This window comes from Trachinotus anak, unplaced genomic scaffold, assembly GCF_046630095.1.
Source record: "Trachinotus anak isolate AG129_WGS33_773 ecotype Australia unplaced genomic scaffold, CSIRO_AGI_Tana_v1 ptg000009l, whole genome shotgun sequence".
In the NCBI taxonomy this organism is placed as follows: Eukaryota; Metazoa; Chordata; class Actinopteri; order Carangiformes; family Carangidae; genus Trachinotus; species Trachinotus anak.
The window spans coordinates 19,866,538-19,893,278 of record NW_027273860.1 but is presented as its reverse complement, the minus strand read 5'-3'; the positions used below and the strand labels follow the sequence as shown (position 1 = coordinate 19,893,278).

Below are 26,741 nucleotides of genomic sequence, written 5' to 3'. Positions count from 1 at the left end.
GGCTGGAAAAGATAATGAGTTGACACACACACACACACACACACACACACACTCACAAGGTTTCAGTAAAATCACACCAATTAGCACTTGTTTGTTTATCATGGATTATTTATCTGCTGTACTTCATTGTTCTGCTTTATGAGTAAAGATAAAAGCAAAAAATGAAGAAAGGGCATCACACTCATTTCTCTCCAGAACAAATGACGCACTCATTACTTTGTATATGTGTGTGTGTGTGTGTGTGGGTGTGTGTGTCGTGCTCCAGCAGCAGCAGCATCATTTCATAACTTTATTCATTCTCGTCTCCTTCAGTCAAACTTCACCTGAAGTTTTGAAGCTCTCCTTCTTCAAATCTTTTCCTGTAACGGTCGATCCGTGTGGAGCAGCTCTGTTCTGCCCGGCGCTCTCTTAAAGTGCTTAACTTCACCATTTATATTTAAGCAGGCCCTTCCCCACCCCCTGCTATGAATTAGGAATGTGAAGTCAGGAACATTGACTTCTACGCTTCAAAGAGTTTCTGGGGAAGTTGGATGCACGACACCACTGACCTGTACAGTCTGTGATCCTCCTGTCGTCAGTGCCACTCAGAGAGGGATCTGAAGCTGGGTCAATCCAGGAGTGGGTCCCTCAGGATTTGATTTCAGATGAACACAGTCTGGTGTCTTTATAAAACGCTGCTTACACATATACAGACACGTTCAGCGTACACACAAGGCCGTCTCTCCCAGAGTCGTCTCAGGTAAATGTCTTCATGTAAGCTAATCAGTCAATAAATTCACTTCATTGTCAAATTGCTATAACACACACTGAATGGTCTGACAGACTCAAGGTCAGGAAGCGTGGTTTGTTATCACCTGGGTTTTGATGGTTGAGGTCCACACTGCTACATTTTAAAATGAAAACGGCCTCCGTCCAGACAACGACAATTTCCATACTCCATACGTCCACACTAACACACCTGAAAGCTCACACACACATGACCCTTCAGGTACACTGGGCATGCGTGAGCCGGTGTAAACAGGAACCAGATTGTCTGCTCTTAGCTGTGCTCAGCTTATTAGTTGCAGAAAATACTAAGAACGAGAAAAGCAAAGAGAGTTGTAGCAGGTTGCTAACAGATGCTAGCAAAGGCAACAAGGTCAATAACACTTGTAATTTGTTTTTCATGTTGCTTCCACCACTGGTAGTCAAGACTGATGAGACCCAATCATGGTGTGTCATGTCATCGTTTCCAAAAGTCTTAGTTTCCGTCCATCCAGACTACAACACAACCCCAGAGTTTTCAAACTAAAATGGCTCCAGTAGCATTTCCAAAAGTCTCCGTCTTTGGGGCACGAAAAGTCTGGAGTAGTGTGGATGGGAGGCGAAAACGTAGCAGAAGAGATGTGTTTGAAAACTAAAACGTAGTGCAAGGAGTGATGTGGGTCAGGCTTGGTTGAGGGGAGTGGGACAGGCCGTAGATGATGAGGCTGGGGTTGGAGTCACTGGACGTGGCAGGAAACTGTCAGCTGTGGTGCTGAACCTGGGACACAAGGAAATGAAGATAGACACCACGAAGAATCGTGATGCTAGAAGTCGGTCTTGACGTGAGTGAAGCGAGAGTAACAGTCTGGAGAAGACTGTAGTGGAGAGCTGGTGGTTAAATACTGCTGCGGGGGGGAGTGTTGATTATAGATGAACGCACACACACACACACACACACACACACACACACTCTCTGTGGTATCAGCCCATAAACACTGAGGCCTTATGAGTTATTCTTTCTATAAACAGCTGATGTTAACTGGCCTGTTATTCTACTGATGAATGCTAATGGACCTTCTCACTCAGCATCACACACACACACACACACACACACACACACACACACACACACGCTGACACGCATTCAGATCTGGCTGAGTGCCTCCCCACAGTATTATTGTGGGGCCTTGATGAGGGGACTGGAGGCCATTATCATGAGCTGCAGCAGAGGCGGGACTGACACCAGCTGTCAGTCATAGAGAGGTCTAACCCAGTCCCCCTCAGACTGGGTTATGGACACTGAGATGATTGAAGTGCGTCCAGAAAACCCAGAGTTTGTGGGATATTTTATCGTAATGACCCATGATCATGTTTTATTTATGGAACATTATTAAAACAAATAGTTCTCCTAATATGGTCTGAATTCATTCAGTGATTTATTTTCTGGCGTCTCATATTTGAACTTTGAAAATGCTGTTTTAGTCAGGCTCATAACAAACTGAGAAACAGAGGAAAAAAAACCCACCGCAACTGTTACATAACAGCGTCCAAAACATGTCTGAGGAGAAACAGCTCTGATCAGACATCTTTGATGGAGCCTCCAGCTGTCGGAGAGCCTCCCTCTCTTTGTTGTCTAAATGAGACACCTTGTCTGGCGAGTTTTAAAGGAAACCCAAAGTGGCGAGGTGCCCGGCGTGTTGAAAACAAGATGAGTCTGTTCAGCAGGAGAGCGAGGAGCCGTGTGAAGGCGCTCCCTCTGCTTTTATATGTTCACATCAAAGATTTTTCCCAAACAAACACTGATTTATGTTTGTGAACTGATTCGTCAATAACTCGTTTTCTCATGCTTTTTATTTTTTATTTTTCCCTCTATCACATCAGAAAACTAGCAGCTTTACAGAGCAGCAACATGAAACCCAATTAATGAACACAGGACTATCAATATGATTTAAATGTTTTTTTTTCAAAGTTTACTTCTACCACTCTTTCAGAGATATGTGACTAGCTTTTAAGTATTTGTCAGCCTCTGTGCTACACTGGGTACAACAGTTACAGATGTGGTGTCTTTAAACGCACAGTCTGTAACCGCTGCAGGTCTCTCAATCAGAACAATAACAACAGGCGGTGTTTGGTGACGTAGGGATGGTAGCCTGGGATCTGGAGCCGGACTCTCCACTGAGGTCTCAGGCCGTGGGATTAAAACCAGTAGAAACACAGAATAAAGCAGGTTAAACATCAGTGAGTCACTGGGCTCCGAGGGTGTTGTTTCTCTCACTGTGCCTCTGCCACTGTATTTCAAGATCCAGGTTCAATTTTTTTGAAAACAAGTCAAACTACAGCTCTGTTTCACTTGTTTAATTAAAAAGACAATGAATTCAAAGACTCAGCGTCTCAAAACCTTGAGGTGGGGGAGCTCAATAAAAAAAAAATATATAAAAATAAGGACACTTTGGAAAACCCCTGGGCAAGTCAGATCTGCACAAAAGTTAGTGTTTAATTCTGAACTGTTGCTGGTGAGTGAACTCAGTGAGCCTGTTGGTAGAGCCCACACAGGGTGCAGACCCTGAGGCGAGCTGCGGGCAGTGTTAGAGCAGTTGAGCATGGAGAGCAAACACAGCACTAACCCCCAAACCCTGCCTGCCTCACAGTCTGTCTGTCCTCCTGTCTCTCTGTCTGTCTCTCCCTGTCTCTCTGAAGGACTCAGAAACAGGTGAGCTCTCTGTCCCTCCGTCCCGCCGTCCAGTGCTGTCTGGTGGACGCAGTGTCCGTGCATTATGTTTGGGTTAATCTGGATGGATGTTTGATGAAGAGCAGGTCGAGGGGTTTGCTGCATGCAGGAGAGTGCACAGAAAAACAACCCAGATTCCAGAGCGATGCGGTCAGCCCCGCTGTAGTGTCCTGTGTCTGCAGAAAGGACTTTGCACTTATCCAGACCCTCTCAGTTCTCCCTGAAACACTCAGAGGAAGGTCGGCCAGCTCCAGAACAGGCACAGAGGCAGATAAGAGGGCTTGTGTGCCGGTTCAGAAAAACACTACACTGTATGAATACATGCATGATGTCCTCACCATGTCTTTTCTAATTGCTGCCTGTGGGCCTGACCAGTAGGAGCTGCTGTGCAATCAACAAACACTCCAAGCTCAGTACCCGGCCTCTTATTCTTTTTTCCGATGAAGCATCGTGTCTATTTGTATGCCTCTTCCCTGTTTCTGTTTCTCTGCCAGCTCTCTCTCTGCAAGAAATCTTGACTTTAAAAATTCATTTAATCTAACAAGAGGAGGAGTTAAAAAATCTGGTTGTTGAATTACTTTTAAAATGTCTAATGCAAATCAAACTGTCAGCAAAAGTTCCCAACTAACGCTGGCCTCACACCAAACACGGACACATTTCCAAAGTTGGACTGAAATCATTCAAGCTTTAATAATAATAATAATAGGAATATAACAATGTATATTATATTATTATCATATAACATGTTTAGAATTATTATATTATCTATATAATACATACTGTTATGTCATAACAACACCACACAATTAATATTATTATTTTACACTTTTTATATTATATTTTATAATATTAGCATATTTATTGTCATATGATTTATTGTTTTATTACATTGACAGGATATATCATATAAATGAATTATATATATTAATTATATATAATTATATAATTATATAGTATATATATATATATATATATATATATATATATATATATATATATATATATATATATATATATATATTCTACATGTCTGTCCATTATGTGTCACACTGGTTTTGTGATGCAAAGTCACAACTAAAGAACAAAACTGAATAGATACATTTATAGATCGTTATAGTTCGTCTTTGACGTCACGATGAAACAAACATGTTGAATGTTAACTTAAGTTTTCAGTCTCATGTAAATAGTGACGTTCAGTGTTAGGGTTTGGCACCAGACAGGAAGCAGAACATTTTTTCTCCCTGTAAATGTCCACCAGGAACATGATGGGAAATAATCTCAAAGCAATTGAGGCATAGTCTGCAAATAGTGATGCTGCAAGATCCCCAGTTTTTACAGACTCTTAAACTAAAAACTGTGACTTGATGACACGTTGTCTTTAGATCTGACAGAGTGTCAGACTTTAGTCTTTCAAACTTCTTTATACTTCTGTGAGGTACAGATATAGATATCGGTGGAGCCTTTTTTTCCCTCCACATGAACCCTGTGTAAACAGCAGCTCACCAGAGATGCTCCGGTCCAGCTGAGGATCTGAGTGAGAACGATGAGCCTCACGGTGGCCTCTCCTCTCTTAATTAGCCATCACCATTGAACTGCTGGCAGAACGTGACGACCCCTGATGGACCACTGTTTGTTTGCCACCATTTCTTGCAAGACCTGCTCTGCTTTATAAGCCTCATTTAGAACCAGTCACCTCCTCTTTTCACCTCGCAGCGTCGCAGATTTGCACTGACTTGTAGCGCTGGTTGACCCAGCTCATTGTTGGTGTGTGAACTGAAAGTGAGGAAGCCTAACCTTTGTTACATTCGTCTTTTTACTAATGATGTTTATTATTAGACACAACACAGCTGTAAATACTGTGGCCTCTCTGTTTTCTTTATATTTTTACTTTCTTTTCTTATACACACATTCAAGCAGAATTTTGAATTTTGAAGCAAATTCATATTTACAGTAAAGTCTAAATTAGATAACTTTGCTTTAAAAGTTTCAGCCTCAAGCTGCGTGTGGAACCCTGCAGCCTGCAGCGACACAATGCAATGTCGTTATAGTGTCATTAAATAACTGTGTGTGTGTGTGTGTGTGTGTGTGTGTGCATGCATGTGTGTGTTTGAGCAGGTAACATTCACACGGTTGGTAGCATCATTTAGTTGATTCATTCCACAGCAGGGAAAATAGATTGTAAATGAGCAATTATGAAAATAAGGCAATTTAACATCTCATTATTAACTTAACATCTTTGTTAGAAATAAACGGCAGTGATAATCACTGTGTGAGTGTGTGTGTGTGTGTGTGTGTGTGTTAGTATGTGTATGTGTACAATTTATATTGAGACCACGACAGTCAACCATCCACCACCTTTTCTGCCCAGAAGCTTTTGTCACTTGGCTCTCTGTGTCTGTTAGCATTCAAGGTGGCTCCCCTCTCACCTTCACTCACACACACACACACACACACACACACCAAACATAGACACACAGGGAGAGACAGGGAATAAGAATGATAGAAATAAGTGCTTAGCAATTCAGGACAACTTTCACAACTTAATCCCAAGCACATAACACAGCAGACAAATGTAGTTCCCAAGGACAGGATGTGAGAAGGCCTCCAGCAGGGACTGGAGGAGAGGCAGAGCTGAAAATGTGCCTCTTCTCAGAAATGGGAATCAGCCTCTCTGGAAGGAGAAAAAGAAGAAGAGGAAAAAAAAAAACACTGTCATTTTCTGTTGTTTCATGTCACGTCGGCCGTTTCTTTCCCTCTCCTTTATTTTCTTGCCTCTCTCACTTTATTGAAAACTGTGCAAATCATGTCTCTTTTCTTATCTTGTTTGAACAGCAGAGGAGGCGGCAGACATTTTTGGAAGTTGCCAACACTCTTCTCTATCAGGCTGAAAATGTTTAACCTGTCGTGCTCTGCAGACCGTGTGTGTGCGTGGCCGTGTGTGTGTGTCTGTGTGTGTGACGAGATTGTTCAGATTAGAGTTTGACTGATTCAGGCTTCAGAGGGCTGATAGTTAATGTATTTGAAATCGTTTTTTTTCTGCCATTTGACTATTTATATGCAGAAACTTGCCCCTGAGAATTAAAAATCGTGACTTTTTCCTTCAGAATTTTATCATGACAGTGGAAAAGTATGTGGGAAATAAAAGTTAACAACAAAAGCAATGAAAGGGAGGAACGTGGTTAAGATGTTGCATTAGAATTGATAAATTATAACTTACATTTGATACAGTACTGCAGGTAATACCTACCCACCATGATATTCAGTGGTTAATAAAACACTAGTCTGATCTTCTTTAATTTGCAGAGCACCTAGTTTCAAACATCAAGTGTTCTTCCTCTTGGTGTGAGCTATGTGTGCTCCTCCTCGCTCCTCATCTCAGTCTCTATAGCCAAGTCCCAGTTCAGGGGCTGCATCTGCAGATGGATTGCGTCACAGTGGCGACAAGTCTGTTCCATTTGGAAAGCTTCTTCAAATGCGGCTGAGAAATGTGTCCTTCATTTCCTGGGCAACAAAGGCTCCAACAAGTGGATCCTTCTTGTCCCAATCTATCCCAAGATTCATTGTGTGGTGGTAATGGAAATAATATGGCAGCAAACAAGGCTGACAGAGAACCGCAGGATTACATTTTTAAATGTAAGTACTGGGTTTCAGCTCAGTTAAACGGTACAACTGTTAAAACCGAGGGCCTTAAGACCTCAAGTTTCTGCAAAAGAAAGGTTTGTTTTGTCAAGGTTGCCAGGCAACAGGAGCCGTGCTTTGCGATGCAACGGTAAAGGTGGGCACAGCTGGTGATGCAAAGCGAAAATTCTCTCCATAGAGCAGACCGTCTCATTTCGGTTTGACCTTCGCGGTCTACGACAGCTATGAAGGGCTGCGCCTTCGTAGACCTCGTCCTCTGAAGGATGCGGCCCCTGAGAGAGGACACAGCTCATGTTTCTCTCTGAAGTTTGTACTCGTCCTCGTATTCATTGCTTCCTGCCCTTTTTTTCTTCAGTGGTTGATAACTGCTCAGATGTTGCCCTTCAGCCAAGCCCGTCTGTTCTTCACTTGGAAACACGTCACCCATTTTGACAGTCCTTTTATTTTCTCCCTTTATAACCATTAAGGGTGACTAAAACAGGTGCAAAAAAAATATCTTTACCCCAGTGACCTCCTTTACCCCCTTTTTCCTGTCCCCCCTCCTTTTTTGTGTCCATGCTTCCACCACCTCTGCTCTATCAAGGTGGCTATCCTCCTCCGCACCGCTGGTTGTGAACGTGTTAATTCTTGATTAGAGTTCACGCATTTGCCTTCTCCGATTTGCTCTGTGGAGTGAGAAATCACTTTCTCAATGAGAATAATTGAACACGGGCAGGGGGGTGCCAGCTCATTACCCACAAATCACAGGGAGCAGGGGCACCTTAGTTGAAGACAATAATGATTTCAGGGAATAAAACGGGGGCCGTCAGCATGGAGTCAGACTGGCTTGGGAGGCAGTGAGGGCGAGGAAGATGCACACTTAACACTGCTCCTCAAGGTGGAATCCTTTTTGTTCTTATCCTCCTGTATTTTCAGTTTAATCTTTTTACTTTCCTCAGTGGGGGCGGTGTTGGTGGCTTTGGAGGAAAGTGCTGAGGGGTGTGTATGAGGAGCACAGACAATATTCAGGGAAGGTGTTTACACCAAAACCTTCCTCCAACCCAAAGGACGAGAGAAGTAAAGTTATAGAGCTAATGAAAATATTCTGCTGCAGCTACAGCTAAAAAGCTCACACTCTGGTGATTGACAGAGCCCAGTTTCCCACAGTGAAGTCATTCACTCCTATTATTTGATTTCTTTCTCCTTTCTCACCCTCTCTTTCCCTCACAGCTTTTTTTTTAATATGGCACGCAGTTCCACTTTCCGCAGAGTGCCAAATGAGTTCACTCTGACACAATGAGCTCCATTGTCACAATAGGCTTTTCTCACTGTTTTATAGGTCCCATTAGGGGGCCAATGCTTTTAAGTTGCTGAAGGAATGTAATAAGGCCCTGACCGACAGTAAACATCTACGACTCGGGGGCTGTGGAGAAACATGAGATGGGGCTGCTTCGCCATCTCGGCCGAACAGAGCCGTTTCATTTGCATTGGCTGGAGAACAAAAGTGGTCACAGTTGGATGCGAGTGGAGTGGAACGGGGTGGTTTAATTTCACACCCAAGGAGATGGAGGGACAGAGAGCTTCTAAAGAGAGAGGGCGATGAGGAGAGAGATGGTAGAGGGCCAATTGGTCTATTTCTGGTCCTTCCATACAGATGTAGCCATGGTAGCCAGCCACTATGTGCCTCTCCGCTAAGAGGTATGATTTGGATTCACTCAGGTATTGCTCATCTCTTGGTTCTGAACCATTTATATCCAGTTTTATATCTACATTTAATGGAGAAAAGCCTAAAAGAGACAGATGTGGGAGCATAATGGTTGTCAGGTTACACAAAAGTTTCATGGCGCCAGTGTGTGTCCATCAAATGTCAAAAGCTCTGGCAAATTGTCCTTGATCAGTATCTACCCCTTCATTTATTGTCCTTTGGAAAAGAGATTCCTATGGGTCAAAGTGAGTAAAACTTTGGCGGGTAAAGCACTGATGCATGATGGGGAGTTCAGGCACCCATCAGTGCCGGTATGAAGATGAACTCACTAAACCTTTGAATTTGCTTGAGATAGAGCAGATAATCAGTCACACAGTCGAACATAGTGTCACCTTTATTTTCCCAAAAGTTATGCTGGTATTATCTCACAAAGTAGCTGAAAACACAGAAGACTTTGAGATGCCTCCTGACAGGAAGCTCTGACAGCCCAGCTTTCAGCGTTGCACTTACAGGCTGTGAGTTGTTTTTTTTTTTTTTATCATTTCTTATTAAGGAACCTGCTGTTTGTTATGCTAAAATGCTAAAATCTTGCATGTTGGAGCATCACACCAACACATTAATTCACCACCCTGGAAGACAAATTGTATCATGCTTGACTGCAGTAGCAGGTAATAGATTACCTATCTGGAGCTAGCTTTAATCCTCATATTTCAGTGAAATGAATGGATGCCGTCTGGAACGTCTGAGAACAATGAATAATTTGAAAAAAAAAAAAAAAAAACTATGGTAAGGTTGTCTGCAGTAAAACATGCAAAATAAGTGGTATCAGTGTCTCAAGGCTGGATGCCCACATTGCATTTGGAAAAGCCTAGATAGCATTAACGGTGTCATTCCAGCGAGGAGCATCCGCTCTAATGGGCAGAGCTTGTCCCTGCACAGCTGCTTTCCAAAGCAGTCTTCTCCTCTTTTGCTGCAGGTATACAGACCACGGGAGCTGTTGTATAGAATAGCATCCCTGCTGAGCTCCATCACAACATCCTGATATTCCCACATGCGCTCATGATGTCAAGCTGAACCACGCTGACAGCCTTTTCCGTTTCAGAAACAGGAGTTGGTTTGCATGTCCAGGGTTTATGTGCGTCTGTGTGGCTGGAAGGTGAGAATCCAGCTGATGCTGTTATGTGATTGGCTGAAATATGAAGAGACACCTTGATATGTGAGTATGCCTGTGCACAAGGGCGTAGGTTTTGGGCTGGTAGGGGACACAATAACCCCGCCACCCCTCCAGGGCAAAGAGAACTTTTTAATGCTGTCAACTGGTTTATTAACTGTATTCACATTGAAATAAAAACTACACTGTAACAGATTCAAAGACTAAGAAAGTAAACTGTAGGAAATTACTTGTTAATGGAAAAGAGAGAAAAAACTGACAAACAATATTTTTGCATTTTTCCATCCAACATCAATATTTATATTCTGCAGTCCTACCCATGATGCAGTTCCCCTTTCCCCTTGTTTCACATTTAAAACTAGCTCCTAGCTAAAGTAGCTTCTTGATCAGCTACAACAGTAAAATGCTGCTGATCCAGTGATGCATCAGTATTAAAAAAACTAATGTAAGACTGATGACATTAGGTAGCTAGAGCAGGTTTTCATTTTAAATTAATGTGGGTACTCCTGTTAGTCCTGATGTCTCTTTTTTGGTGGCGTTTTATCTACAAAGTCCAAACGTGTTGCCATGGACAACATGAAGCCATGTGTCCTCTCGCCTCCTCCGTGTCTGGCAGTAGGTGCAATGTAACAGCCTCCAGATAGTCCCCACCCTTCCAGCCAATCTAATGCTTGCATGCCGAAATCTCTCACCTCTGTCCTCCCAAAATATTGCAAGGACATGTCCCTACCATCCACTTGCAAACCTACGTCCATGCCTATGCATCCCCTGTGTGTGTGTTTGGTGTGTGTCTACATGTGTAGGCTGCAATGTTTATGTGCTGCAGATTGATGCTCCGGTCTGTCTGGTTTGTTGAGACACTGATGATTCCCCTGTGCTCTCATCTCATCAGCGATTGCAACCACTTGTTGTATTTAGCAGGTAACTTATCATCAGTTCTAACTAGCTCACTCCATCCATCAATCAATAGCTTGATTAATGTTACACTCACCACACCAAAAATAGATTTTTTATAACAAAATCACAAGGTTGTGATAATTCTCTCCCTCCCTCCACTTACCTCCCTTTTATTCCTCTTTTCTCTACTAAAGCACACACACCCCCGTCACCCTCCCACACCCTGCCCCACCTTCCTGGGTTCACTAGATTGCTGTGGCTACACAGGAGTCTTTTGGGACCTCTCCTCATTACTGGCCCTCCACAGGCCCCTCATCTCCACACGGCCCCCTTCATTTAGCCCCGGCTGAGAACAAGGACTCAGCCAAATGGCTTTCTCTCTCCCCCTCGTCCAAGAATTTCGGCTTCCAATTAAAAGGAAATAGAAAGAGCCCTCCCCACCTCACCCCACACTGCTCCTACGATGCTACCGATGCACCTCCCGCACTCACCCCCCCCCACCCCACTCCACCCCCCACCCCCACCCCCACCCCACCTGCTCAAACAAGGCAGCAAACAACCGCTGATCTGTGGAAGTGCCACCCCCCCCTCCATAATAACTTGCTGCAGTGTGTACCAAAGCTTTACTTCCCTCTAAATTATTCATAGTTCAACATCATTCACCCTCATTCCCTTTTCATCATTTCTTCCTTCTTCATGTTCAGTGTATTTAGGGCTTAAGGTCACAGTGTGTTAAAACATCCTATAGAGGATGAATGTGAGTGTGTGAAGAGCTGCTGTCTGCATTTTCCCTCCTGTCATTACTCGCTGATACATTTTGCATCACGGTCGATCTTGTACGAAACAGTTCACATGACAGTTTGGCAGGTTTATTGGCAGTAGCCGTGCTACTCAATAAGTCAGTGTGAATCTGATTCTGGGTCTTAATTGCAGGGGGTCTCCTAAAAAAAAAAAAAAAAAAAAAAAAAGAAAAAGAAAAGAAAAGAAAACATATTTAATTACAATACAGATCTGAACCAAGGGTGTTCTCATTGAAATTCAAACAGCCGCTATTATTTCAACGGGGGTAACATTCGCTCACTGACCTTCACAGTTTGAAAGATGGATTAAACGTTCTGAGCAGGGGAAAGCAGACTGTCCTCCCACTTAATAAGCTCAAAATGATGATTAATCTGTGAAAAGCACCACAGAGCTCCTTTTAATGCACGGGTAAAGACCCAGGATTCAGCTGGGACCATCCGCTCGAGGGGGGGGCACGCACTCAGCCCCCAGAATTATCTGTTCACAATCATGTCCCCACACCTAAACCAGGTGTCTGGAAAGTCATAATATCCCTTTTGAACTATTTTTCTTTTTTTTTTTATGCACCAGAAACTCTTAATCTGCATGAAGCACCCCCTTTGAAGTGCTATTCGGATGCAAAATGACATGCACATCCAGACTCTCTGAAACACTTCTGCTGTATTCAAACAACATTATTCACAGAGCTTGTAAGAGCAAGAAGTGCTCTGGACAAAAGCCGGTGACGATAACTCAATTCACAGTAATTCCTACCCGTCTGAACCTCCGGCTCTGCTACAGGAGCGGTCTGCTCCGGTTGCGGCTGTTATTGATGAGGTTTGGAAAAAGTCTTGGGCCTCTCCGTCCGCCTTGGGCCTTTGTTATTGACCTGGTGATTGATTTAAGCCCTCATAATTAGCAGGCCTAATTTAATTAAAGTGCAATTTAACGATGCAGTGGTCTAAGGCAAAGGCAGCTGTGTCATTGATAGATCAGCCCAGGCCTGATATGAAACAGGCGCTGGTAGATGATGTATTCCACACACAGCATGTTTCCCTCTGACAGAGACAGGAGAGGAGACAAAGATCGTAGTCCAGAGACAAAGAGGGAGAACGAGAGAGACGGCCCTTTGTTTTTTCCAAATGTCAGCCCTCAAACAGCACTGTCCATCCCCCCTCCCCCACCCCCCTCCACCTCACCCCCTCCACATCTTGCCGCTCCCTGTCCTGATGTGGACAAATGCAGCCTCACATCTCTGATCTAATTTGCCTAACAGCATCAGGAATCTGACTGTCCCTGTAATTTGCTTCAAGTAAATCCCAAACTTTTATGAGCCAGAAGCCACATCTTCCCAAAACAAGACACAGAGACTCTGAGTTCATTAAAAGGAGGCGCTGGGATGGCAGAGTTTTATTAAACTTGGCCATTTGAAGATCAAGTATAAGATGCACATCATTGGCCAAAAAAAAAAATCTAATTGAGAATAGAGATATATTTTTTATAATAATAAAGTAAAATGTGTTTTTTTTATTAATTTTTTAGGTGAGATAAAAACAAAAGATGAGTGTGTCCTGTTTTGTTCTCCATGAGCTGAGAATGAAAATGCTGCATTCACAAACCGTGCTGCAGAAAATGTGTCAGTCCTTTCAGACAAACTCCCTCGATTGCGTGAAATCCTTTTTTTCACAGAGATGCAATGTTTATCACTGACGTCTTGTACATGTGCACCGGCACGTGTCGAGCAACAGTATAAAAGGAAACATGTTCCAAAAGCAGGTTTTTCAACAGATCCTTGTTTCATAAAAAATTAGAAGTGGTTTCAATTCAGAAATTCAGAACAGGTTCTTGGTGCCCCTCCACACTCCCCTCTGTCTTCACCTGGCACAACAACACATATTTGACTCCTTCTCCTCATTATCAAAAGGAATAGTACATCTAATCTGGGATGCGAGTGCTCTGCTTTGAATAAGGCTGGAGCCCATGGGTGCAGGGTGTGAAATATGAAAGACAACACATGTCCTCATCAGAGGACGGGCACCGCCTCGTCTTCTCTCATTGGCAAACAAACACAGCACTGTAGTATCTTAACCTCCCTCCCTCCCTCTCCCTCTCTCTCTCTCTCTCTCACACCGAGCGAGAGATGGCAGTCACACAGGGTCACACTGCTTTGATTTTCTTTTCCTTTTTCTTTCCAGATCTACTGTTTCCACTCCAACAGGGAGCTAATAGTTTGCCAAATGAAACATTGACTGGAGGAAGGCCCGGTACAGTAGGTAGTGCGCTGTGTATTCTGTGTTCACGTCAACACAATAAATCCTCTTTGGCTGCGTATTGAAATGACCATTAGCTTACATCATCACGACCCTTCAGATCATATCAATTTAAAGAAGATGAGGATGTAAGCTGAAACATTTTTTTTTTTTGCCTCTCTGCTGACAACCATTAAGGCCATTTAGGGAATTTGTGGTTTGGATGAAGGAGGTCATTATGACCCCCGCATCATCATCCACTAACTGTTTGCCCCCTGCCTTTTATAACGTCTCCCTATCCCCGACATATATTTAAATTCACGTCTCCTAATCCCAGTGATTGTGACGTATCGGTTGTTTTAATGGCAGTGGAGTCCGCTGGGGAACGAAGGGTTAAGGACGGTGGCGAGGGTGGGGCTGGGTCATTGTGTGCAACAGTCACGTCCAGTCTAATCACAGAGGCCATTTTGGGGCCTAATTTGGTCCTAATGGCAGCTTCCTCTGAGGGATAAAGACCTATTGTAACATGAAGAATAATCCGCATATGTTCAGTTCACGTCTTTGACCAGGCCATCGACACACTGGACGCCGTCCACCAGCAGCTGCTGAGGGCCGCTGCTCGCTGGGATCGTTGGTCGTTCACAGCCAGGAAACTTCTTTTAACGCCTCAAATAGAAAAGATTGTAATTGTTTCGTGAGGTCAAAGGAACTTTAATAGCACTATTAGGAGTTATTACCCGCAGCTTGTCTCTCTATGTCACTGCTGTGAAGTCCTGCTCACTGTTGTACAATCTTTAGTCGAACTGCATTAACTGCAGGTAATGAGGGTACAATTATGGCTCCTTAACCTTTTGTGAGGGAGAGGAAAAGCCTCCGCCCCTGCTGTTGTGTCTTTTTTCTTTTCTTACTTACACCTCTGTTCGCTGAGAGCAAATTCTTTTCACATGTTGCTTTGGTTTGTTACCTTTGGCTGGTTTAATGTTTCCATAAGGGGCGTCATACGGCACCTCACACCATTAATGTTCCATATTTTTAGCTTTCCAATTCAAGAGGAGAGGCGGGGGAGTCTTTGTAAATATTTCAACAGCCATTTTGGATAAATTGCTTGTTTCCTTTACTCTTACATACAGCGAACGCACCACATTGTTCATTTCTATATCCTGTTCTGTGGCCTCCATTGTTCTGCTCGGCACAGACGGCTCATTGTGGGAGAGTGTGTGACATGGTCTAACAGGGAGGCCTGTTCCACACATGATGCTGTCACACAGATGTGGACCTCGGCCCTCAAGGAGGGGCGGTGGCCAGTAACACACCATTTGCTGTGACCTTTGAACCTGCCCTTGTTAAACCCTTGACGCCAAAGATGGGCTCAGGAGGGAACCCCCACCCCTCCCCCCTCAGTTTCCCCAAACAGCTACATGTTGTACTTGCCCATGGCTAATGGCATGACACACTCTCACACACACACACACACACACACACACACACACACACACACATACACATACACATACACATGCTTACAGTAGGTGTCCTAAAGGACAGTGGTTGATGGGGGATGACAGCTCCTCAACACACACCCTTTGCCCCAACCTTCAAGCAGTGGGTTTCAGTGTGTGTGTGTGTGTGTGTGTGTGTGTGTGTGTGTGTGTGTGTGTGTGTGTGTGTGTGTGTGTGTGTATGCAGCATTTTCCCTCCTGAGCTGACAGCTGCTACCTCCCTCTCTCCTACTCTTCTTCTCTCTCTCTCTCTCTCCCTGTTCTAACCTGTCTGTCCATTTGAAGGTAACAAGACTCTGCACTCTGCAGCCATCCCTCTCTCATCCCTCTCTCATCCCTCTTTTATCCCTCTCTCCCATCCCTTTCTCTTTCTGTCTCTCTTATATGATTCTCAATAATCTAATGCTACAGCTGTCCGATGGCCAAGTCTCTAGCCCTTGCTTTTGCTTCCCTTCATTGTCAAAGAGGCTGTTGGATTTTTGGCCACAGATCAGGGGCTCCGAGCCCTCCCTATCACATGGGAGGAAGGGAGGGAGAAGGAGGGAGAGAGGGAGGGGAGAGCAAGCAAGGAGTGAGTGCCATGGAGACTTGAAAAGCCTTGTTGCTTCACCACTCCACTGGTTACCAAGGGATCAACAGGGTGCTAAAAGCACTCAGGGGAGGACGGAATGGAGGGTTTTTAGAGAGGGGGGGAAAGGCGAGATTCAAAGAGAAAAGAGAGGGAGAGTGAAGGAGCACAGAGAGATGGAGGTATATTTAGACTGTGTGTCTCCTCTGCTGTCACTCAGTGCTCAGCTTTGCCACAGACAATAAGTGGGTTGGCAGTGAATATAAAGGGTGATGACTTCTTCCTCCACCCCTGGTCACACAAGGAGGCAATGACCCCTGCAATACTGACTCAACACTCAGTGTATTGGAAGTCAGCAGCCCCCTGCCTGCAGCATCACTGTTAACAAGTCAACGTCTGGGTTTGTGGTGGAAATTGACTGAAAGTTCAAGCGTTCAGACATGAGAATGAAAACAGGCTGAGGAAGTGTGGAGGAACACTGGCACCAGCAACACCAGTGGTGTATTTGTTTTAGTGAGACAATACAACGATATGTTTCAGTTTAGAGGTACAACACATTAGCACATTTTTCATAAGGAAACATGTCAAATCCTGCCAGAAACAATGGAATGATTCTGCTTCAATACCCAAAGTAGTTCAACTGCTGCACAGATGTCCTTGGAAGGAAAGTCAATATCTGAGCGGTGGGGTGAGCGGTGTGTAGCGCAGATTGCTGCACTTCTGTCAAGGAGAAAACACTTTTGTTTTTGGAGTGAAAATCTCTCTCTGTTTGCAGGTTTTTCTGCTTGCTTTAACAGAGTGAGATTTTAACCACGGGGCTGATTTTAAAGACAACACTTTCCGGCTCTCCCTCTTCTTTATCTCGCCCATCCCACTCCTCGTTCACAGCTCATTTGGTCTCTGCTCTCGCGCTCTGATTCGCTCGCTCGCTCTCTTTCCTTTAGTGACATTTTCACAGTTCCTCCCCAGTTTTTCACACCTGAATAGAAATATCACAGACATCTCACCTTGGCGCTGCTCTATGGTAATATTACCTGTCAAATTCCCACACTGTGCCTGCTTTCTCTTTGCTTTTGGCCTGTTGCAAGTGATTGATCCCTTCACCTCGGTGCCCTGATGGTAATTATCACAGACACAGCAGCTTTCCTTTGTCTGTACGTGTTCTTCATGCCCCCACATCACGTCGTCAGGCAGAGGAAGAGAGCTGCAGTCCCTTTCCACCTACAGTAGCAAACTAACAGAGGAAGAGACTGTTGCTGGGAGCCACTGTTACTGAAGTTAATTACATGTCACTTCCAGTGATGATACACTGTGAATCAGCTCGCCTCGCTGATCACTCTGTTGTCTAACGAGCCACAGATGCCAGGCACCATCGCCTCCCTCATTTTGGTCACTGAGTATGACAGTGGTGTTTTTCACAGTCAGCGTTCAAACCTCACTTTCTGTCACTCTTGTGTTGTGGCGTATACTTATATGGTCTTATTTATTCTGTTTGTCCAGTCCTATTTATGGAGCCCCACAGGTGGCCTGGTCCTTTGTGCAGAGCGTAATGTTTTATAAAAAAAAGAAATAAATCCAGCCGACCCACCTGAGGGGTTTTCATAAAAAAGCTTTGTGAATAACATGCCCCACGAGGCGCCCGGGACCTCAGCTGACACGTAATTAAAGGTGGGGGTGACTGGTTGACTGACTCATTTTCATAAGGGACAGTTCGAGAGGGGGGAAAACAGACAGGTAGGGTGAGTGGAGGTTTCCTAAGGCTGATGAAATTTTCAAGCCCCCATCGCCCCTTACCCCTCGACTCTAATAAATAAATTGGGGACAGAGCCCCCCACCCCCCATGCGCCACTCATGCGTGTCACCAAAAATATTCTGGCCTTTGAAAAGGGTTGAATTCATTTCAATAAAGAAACCAGAGAGGCACAAGACCTATTTGGATGTGCTTGACATTTAAGTAAAAGAGAGAGAGAGAGAGAAGGTGATGGGGGTGAGGGCGGCGAAATAGCTGCGGCTAACAAAGCGTTTCAGCAGACCCTCCCAAGGAGACGATGCGCTGCCTGGATGCTGACAGGCTCACACACACACACACACACACACACACACACACACACACACACACACAGTTACGAACAGGAGTGGAAGCCGAAGCTGAAACTTCTCTCTCCTTTCAAATGAGGGATCTGTGATGTTGAGCGTGATGAACCTCCAGAGCTCTTCCTGTAACCGACCTTCAACAGACGATGATTGGTCGAAAATGAACCCTGTGTTATTACATATGTTCTACATACAGCATGTCAACACTGCGTGGAAGTGCCCTGCTCAGTCTGTGCCGACCCCCATAAAGAGAGAGAGCTCAGATAAAGATTTTATCCCCCATTAAGGGGAGCATGAAGCCACTGTCTCATCCCAGAGCCTAGTTAAGTCCTCAGACGTCTGGCGTGCCTGTAAAAGCCGCCGCCTCACAGGCACGCTGCCTAATGGCCCTGAAGGAAGAAGAGTAAATGAAATGAAGAGAGTGAGAGAAACAGATGACAGCAAAGCACGACCACTTCCCTTCACTGTGGACCTCATTGCGTCTCTGCAAGTACGCAGCAGTGGTGCCACACCCCAAGGCCAGACCTGATTGATTGGGCCTGAGCAATTGATCAGGGGCCACATTGTCACGATAGTCTCCGAGGTTTTTTTGGCTGAGGAGGGCTGTGTCTGCTGCAGCATCAGGGCCCCAGCGTGCCCTTAGCTGAAAGTCCCTTTTGATTTAGAATAGAAGTAATTGTGTTAAAAGCCAGAGGAGAGATATAGGCAGGAGGGGAGGGGGTGTGGGGTACGAGCACCGCCAAAGAGAAAGAACGACAGAGGGTGAAAGCTTTTTTAATGATTTATCCCGTCTTTTTCTTTCTTTCTGTCTTTTTAGGAGGAGCAGGAAGAAGAGCAAAGGAAACAAGAGAGGAGGATTGAGCGGATAGAGCCAGTAGGGAGGGCCGACTCCTCACTGGATCATTCACCGGTGTTAAGTCTAGAGTGAGTAGCCTCCCAGCAAACCTCCCCAACACCACCACCTACCATACCATACAATATGTCTTTAAAGGTTGATTTACCCAGATTCCAAACAAAAACATACTTTCTCTTTCCCCTCCTGGTGCACATCACATAGATAGTATCAGTATTATTCATCCAAATTTTACAGTCTGTTCCTGTTCCACCACAGCAGGAGAATTGTGTTTTCGGTGCTCACGGCACTGAACAATTCAATTGAAAATGTTTGTTCCCAGAAAGACACATGGAAACAAATAAAACTATCTGTATAAATTTAGAGGTAAGAGAGGGAAATATATATATTTTTTTATATATTCCAAAAAACACCAGAGGTGGGGATGTTTGTGAGAACGCCACCATTAAACACCTGAACATCATCTTGTGACAGTGACAACACAAAGCTGACACCCAGACCAAGGCCTTCCTCCATCAAAGCCATCACACACATCTGCATCTACGGTTACTTGTGTTCCTTTATCTTCAAGTCTTTATCTCCACAAATGAACCTCCTCCCCCTCCTCCCTCCCTCCTTAACACGTTTTCAATTAATTTGTTCTCTTTTAGCACAACAGTCCGATCTTAATCACTTAATTGGAGTCTCCATTTGGGTCTCTAATCAACCCTGAGGTCCACCAGCCTGACTTTGTAATGGATGACTTTGTATAGCCCCCCCCCCGTCAACCTCGTTGTGTTTGACCATGTCGTCTTTTGTATTCCTGCTTTTCTGCATTTTCTTGTCATTCTTGATATTTTTTTATTCATGCACGTCTCCCCCCCACCCCTCTCCCCCACCCCCTCTTCTCCTCCTCTTGGCCACATCCATCATCGTCCTGCAGAGGCATGCTCAAGCCGGTCGAGGTGTCCAATGAAGGAGGGCCACTGGGGATCCACGTAGTGCCTTTCAGTTCGCAGGATGTCAGGTAAAAAGCAAGGAGGGAAATCACTGCAGCTTGGTGTACAACAGTCGCTGCTTCGTTACGTCTCCTGCAGCCTTTGCACTGACGCCCGGTGGACGTTGCTCCCTTTTTGCTTTTACTCATCTTTTTTACTCATTTTTCTCACTTTCTCTAACTCTGATTTTTTTTTCTTTCTTATTCGTCTCTCTCTACGTGTTACTCTGGGCTGTCTTCTTCATTCACTCTAATTCTCCTGGCAATCTTTTTATTTTCGTGACCCTCACTGCTGAAACTACACACCAACACCCATCACTGCTCACATCCCGCAGCTCAGAAGCCCCAGTGGGAAGGAGAACAGATGAAAGCAGTTTCTCTTGACTGCACAGTTTCTCTAAGTCTTGTTATTCTTTTCTTTTATTCTAACCTATGTCACAGCGACGTCCCCTCTGCCTTCAAGGTGATTGGAACTGCTCCCTTTTTTTTGAGCTGATGAGGGAGTGTCGTTGACAGGGGACAAGAGGAGTAATGCTCCTCAGTTTATGGTTATCCCAGAAAAAAAATAAAGGACAGAGGAAGTGGCCAGATGTAATCAAACTAAAAGCTTGTGTATAACACAGATCCCTGCTGCACGCCAAGGGACTGGCATGCCACCAAGGTGAATGTGACTGCTCAGTGCCGGAGGAGGGAGGCAGGGGACTGAGGTGAAAAGACGGAGCGAGGAGATGAAATGGGATGACGGCAGCTGTCATTGAAGACTGCTGCATGTCATTTCTTTGGGACACTAATCCCATTGCTGTTTATAAGCAAGTGTCAGGAAACTATATTTAGCTCTGACCCCGTGTGATTGACTCTCTCTGAGAGGCTGTGACACTTTGAGTTATCCTGAGTCAGAGCAGGAAAGAGAATGATGAATGGTGAGTGGCACCAAATGAAATGGAGCATTTATAAAGTTCAAATCCAACGTTTTATTCGACAGACTGCTGTCCTGAAGCTCACTCTGTGCTCCCACAAAATCAGACAGCATCTTGTAAGATATAGCAGTAATGCTGCATGGCCAGTGAATTTCTTCTCCATCAGCTAAGGATGCCACTAATAGCTATCAGAGCCTTCAATTAACTTCAGACATGATAAGACTTAGCGTCTGGTCAGTGGGATGATGCTAATGGCCTGGCCTGGCTCTTTCCTGTGCACTAGGACAAGAGGCATTAGGCTCAGTGGGCTGTCATTAGTGTCTAGACCAGGGACGCAGGGGTCAGACAGCCAGCAAAACCAGACAGCAAACGAGGAACTGCAGGCGCTCCAGCAGCGGCTGCCTGCATTCTGCTCCACTGCTCCGACATCAAGTTAGATCCAAGCAGGAGGGGGAAGACATCTGCAGGAGAGAGCTTAGAGACTCTGTCACTCCAGTAGACAGTATCTCTCTCTCTCTCTCTCTCTCTCTCTCACACACACACTCACACACACACACACACACACACACACACACACACACTCTTGCGCAGACAAACACAAATGCACAGAACCTTATCTGAAAATGAACTTACACCCGTGTGACTGTGAGCAGCGTGGTGTTACTGTGAGAGGTGTATTCCAGCACAGACTCTCGCTGTATTTTTCTCTTTATTGCACACATGCAAATAGTTAGTGAGCAGAGCAGCTCTACCTTGAGTGCTGTGTGTACACATAAATAAACTATGTGCACACAAGCACACATGCATGCACTCACACACACACACACATGCATTCAGATGCATTCTTTGCTTAATGAACTTCTCATTCCATGACCAGTTTTAATTGTAAACAAACTGTGGACATAATTGCTGTGCACAAATGGATCCTGATTGGATTATTATTTGATTAAAGGCAGTAGATGAGAGCAGGTGGCCACCTTCAGATCCTCTCTCTCAGCACTGCTGCCCAGCCACAAGATGGAGTAAAGCCATCGGACAATGCTGTTTCTCATGTTCTATAAAAAGCAGGACTCTGCGAAGCCTCATACAGTGTTTTCCTCCAGAGTCTGCAGAGAATCTTTTAACTACAAACTCCTTGTGTTTATATCTGAAGCCTAATGAATTCCCTGACTTGCAGCCTGTGAGAATGCCATTTAGACTGTACTCCAGCCCTCCTGCTTCCCCCAAGTAACTGATAAGTATCTACAAAAAAAAAAAAAAAAACCCATCAGTGAGACGGGAAGGAATTGAGAGTGTGGCAGTGCATTACAGTCATCACAATAATGGTGCTTTTATGAAATCATCATCTTCTTCAAATCCCTAAAAGATGCTGCTTTATCCCCAATCCTCCCCTCCTCCGCTGCTTTGAATACTGATTGGGGATCAGCCAAAACTCCTTTATCTCCTGTCTCTGGTCTGCCACCAGATCAGAAGTCATTACAGTGTGTCCATGCTGTATCTCTGCACACAATACTCTGTTTTCAAGCTGCCAACTTTTATGGAGATAAAGCACAATCATGTCCACTTCCACACCACCCGCAATTACTCTCCGCTCAGCACACTTAAGCCGACCTGGCAGCGCTGGCTCAGGCACCGAGAAGGAGGGAAGGGCCTTTTGTGATCTTTAATTTCAACTTAATGCTTGAAGCATTTACCCCCATCGAGGAGCTGAGATGAGTCTGAGGCGTGAGCGTGGATGTCCACATTATGCAGCCAATTAGAGCAATGTTCTGAGAGTGGCCCTGTTTGGCTGAAATGCTAAAGAGCTCCGCAAATCTGCCCTTGATGTCTGCGGCAAACAATTTAAATGTGCTGTTGTATACGTGTCCTGTGACATGACACGTAAACAACAGCAGCTTCTCTGCAGCTCAGCTCAAGTAACAAGGAGGCGTGCAGCTCACGTCCTTGCCACAGATAAACTGCTGATTGCAGTGTGAATTGCTGTATCTTTGGTTGGCGTCTTATTGGTTTTGGCACTGATATATTTCACCATTTATTTTTAATTTCCCAAAAGTAAGCCTTTCAAACTTTTTTTTCAGTTTATGCAAGGACACCAGACGTTTGTGCTCAGTCAGTCCACCTGCCTCCTCAGGCATCTGGCGCCTCAGAGACGGATGGAGTTTGTAGTTCTGCTGTGCGAGCGCACATCAGATATCTTTGCATGTGTTTATCCTCAGGGCCTAACTAAAGTCCCACAGAGCTTCCTGATGTATTTATTTGGAGGAGGGGGAGAGAAGTGGCACATTTGAAGGTAAAGGTTGCCTTTTTTTGTGGGGATTGCTGAGACAGCACTGCTGTGGAACAGTACCTATGTGTGGGTATTTATTACAGCACCGCTGGCTCTCGTCTTAGTAAAGGCAGCTGCAGTGTTTCCTCAAACACCATAAGATGATCTCTTAGCTGTTGGCCTGGATTACCTCAGGCAACCCGCCCTGTCGTTCTCTCAGACCTGCCCACAGATGGGCAGACCGAGTGGAGGACAGACAGAGGCTTCAAATGAAGTTAGTAATGCATTGCTTCTCCAGACTGCAGGGAAAATGCAGTTTTTCATCCAAGCTTAAAGTTTTGAAAGTAAACTTGTGTTGACAGGAGAGCACAAAGGAAATAGAACTAAACTTTCTTTGGAAACTTTCCCCCAAATCTGGAGGGGAACTTTTAAAGTGTCACAATTGTAAAAAAGTTAATGTTCATGATCTTTCAGACTTGTTCACTGGTGAAATCCCAACCAGTCCTCCAACCTCCAACCAATTATAAACACCCGTACAGTTTGGATAGGCTTAGAAAAAGATGTTGATTCGAGTTGAAATAAGTACTTCCTCAACATTAGATGATCTTTGTTGTCATAGTTACAATAATAACAACAAAAAGATGCTGTGTCATATTCCTGTATTTTGCTGACCCGTCCATCCACCCCAACCTCCAACTACATCACCACACTTTTCCCTTTGCTCCTGTCATAATTACTACGACCACTAGATGTCGCCTAGCAACAAAATGTAACTATGGGTCATAATAAGCTGCTGTACAGAGGACCTATGGGCTCGTTTGGACGAGACAAGATCTTGCAGCTCCATTCATTAGTTCTGGATAACCAACACATTTAGTTCATATTTTAGATGATGATCTACATATTAATGATACATGATCATTAATACTAACTTTTCACCTCCTTCAAGCCTTCTTTTCTAGGCCTCTGTACACTGTTACTACCTATTTCATGCAAGTGTATCGATATGTGACTGTATATGGTGTGGCTGATGTGGTGTGTTTCTAGACTGTGTCAGATCTGTAACCTGTTGTGTGCTGCTTTGCAGGACTCAGGGTTTGCTCGTGAAACGTCTGGAGCAGGGAGGCAAAGCGGAACAGGAGCGTCTCTTCCAGGAGAGCGACTGCATCATCAAGATCAATCAGGGAGACATCCGCAACCTGCGCTTCGAACAGTAAGCTCCACAAGTCATCCCGGTGATGATGATTGGACATCTTGTGAACTAGCTTCTCAAGTGCTGTAATTTCAGCCTCTACCTCTTCTCATTAGTTGCACCGGACACCATGCTGATTTTAATTTTCCTTCACCATCTCCAAAGCTAGGTCACACACAGTATTATCCTGCAGCACTGACCACCGCGTGACACAGTTCACAGTGAAAGTGCTGTGTTGGACATTAAGTGCAGTGACAGTAAATGGTGTTGCTGTTGATAAGTGGAGCCCAAGCTGCAGCGAGACGTGCCACCCACACAGCTGCACAATAAAACAGAAATATTACTGACTTGTTGGCCTCCCTGTAATACGTCTCAGTAACCTGCAGTCCTTCACCACCACTTCGCCCTCTGATCCAAAACTGCCTACAACTCTTCTCTCGATTCCTTTCTATCGATTCATCGCTCCCCTTCATTTCCTAAAGTGGAATGAAGATACAATCCTGGGAGTTTTCTCCCCACTCACCCAAAGCCACCCTTCTCTGGCACACGCCTGAATGTGAGGAGCACATGCTCTGACACACACATGCAGCGACACTGAAATATAAAGTCTTATCTCACACCCCTGTGTGAGTGCATGTGCATGTGCAATGTGTGTGCCAGGGAGAGAAATAGATTGGCTCTCCTCCAGGCTGGGTTCTGGAGGCAATGCGTGGAGGTGGTCTGCTCGCCCCTCTTGCTTATCATCCACTCCTCCTCGGGAAGAAAGAGCCTGGATTCCTGCTAACGGAGGTCCAGCCAACACTCACACTGGGCTGGACATACTCATCTAAAACCACCGGTCTTTGAGCCGCCATGCAGGATGGTTGACTGAAACCATGTTTGAAGTTAGAAACTAACCATTTTTTATGCCTCCACACCGGCGAGAGCCAGGGCCGGAGGGATATTGTTTTCATCCGTCCATCCCATTCTCATGGACACAATATCTAAGTAATGCCTTTTCTGAACTTCTTCAAATTTGGCATGAATGTGCACTTGGACTTAAGGATGAACTGGTTAGATTTTGGTGGTCAAAGGCCAAAGGTCAAGATCGTGGTGACCTCACAAAACAGGCTGGGTTCTGGAGGCAATGCGTGGAGGTGGTCTGCTCGCCCCTCTTGCTTATCATCCACTCCTCCTCGGGAAGAAAGAGCCTGGATTCCTGCTAACGGAGGTCCAGCCAACACTCACACTGGGCTGGACATACTCATCTAAAACCACCGGTCTTTGAGCCGCCATGCAGGATGGTTGACTGAAACCATGTTTGAAGTTAGAAACTAACCATTTTTTATGCCTCCACACCGGCGAGAGCCAGGGCCGGAGGGATATTGTTTTCATCCGTCCATCCCATTCTCATGGACACAATATCTAAGTAATGCCTTTTCTGAACTTCTTCAAATTTGGCATGAATGTGCACTTGGACTTAAGGATGAACTGGTTAGATTTTGGTGGTCAAAGGCCAAAGGTCAAGATCGTGGTGACCTCACAAAACACGGTTTTGGTCTTGCGAACCTCAGTATCTCAGTAAAGCCTTGAAGGAACTTCTTTAAATTTGGCACAAATGTTTACTTGGTGGTCAAAGGTCAAAGGTCAAGGTCAGTGTGACCTCACAAAACACTTTTTAGCTGTTACTCAAGACTCCAAACAGCTATTATGACAAAATTTCACACAAATGGTTAATATTTGTTGTGACTCTGGATAAACAGGGATGTAATCTGAAAGGAGTCTGAGTCGCAGAGGCGGTAATTCGAGGTCCCTGAACAAGTCTATCATTGTCAAGATGTCTAACATTTCATAACTGACTTTGGCAAAGATAAGAAAAGCTCCCCATAAGCTTGTAAAACTCCAGACTATCAGTTACCTCACCACATTATGCTAATGTGTTCATCAGACTGTGTACAAAGCCACTAAGGTTTTAAGACTCTGTTTCTTTCTTCTTTTCAAAACAAAGCTGTTGTCATTAGTAAACATTCCAATTTCCTCCCAAGCCTTTTCTACTGTGAAAGAGGCTTTCGAACCGAATCCACGAGGGAGCGATGGGATGTTTTTTAGCGTTCCACACTTACACTCCTCACCAGCATCCAAGTGCATATGATGTTTGCAAATCTGCATGAAAATGAGGTGAAGGAGCTAAACTTTCCTCCCCCCTGCACTCTCATCACCGCCACCCCCCACCCCCACCCCTTCTCCCTCTTGATTGTGTGCCGTACAGAGTGACAATTTCAAGCGATAGTCTAATCTCCTTGGATTGTTTTGCATGGATAAATATTTTGAGGCGCTTAATCTAACTGAAAGTAATGATGCATTGATGGGGTAATTTATTATTCAATCAGGCCCGTGTGGAGGCTGATTACTGGCGTGATGGCACTGTATATGTGCACGTGGGAACATTTGCGTACAAACACACACACATGCTCACCCTGTCATCACTGCTCAGCGGGCACACGT

The 26,741-nt window shown here is 44.8% G+C and overlaps 1 protein-coding gene across 1 annotated transcript in view; it reads left to right on the top strand.

The window, feature by feature from the left end:
- LOC139625582 (partitioning defective 3 homolog) overlaps nt 1–26,741 on the top strand; it is a 358,479-nt gene that overhangs the window by 152,921 nt on the left and 178,817 nt on the right. The window contains exons 6-8 of the mRNA XM_071485696.1: nt 18,871–18,977; nt 19,829–19,912; nt 24,153–24,278. Of these exons, the coding sequence (XP_071341797.1) occupies nt 18,871–18,977; nt 19,829–19,912; nt 24,153–24,278 (317 nt within the window). The remainder of the gene's footprint in view (nt 1–18,870; nt 18,978–19,828; nt 19,913–24,152; nt 24,279–26,741) is intronic.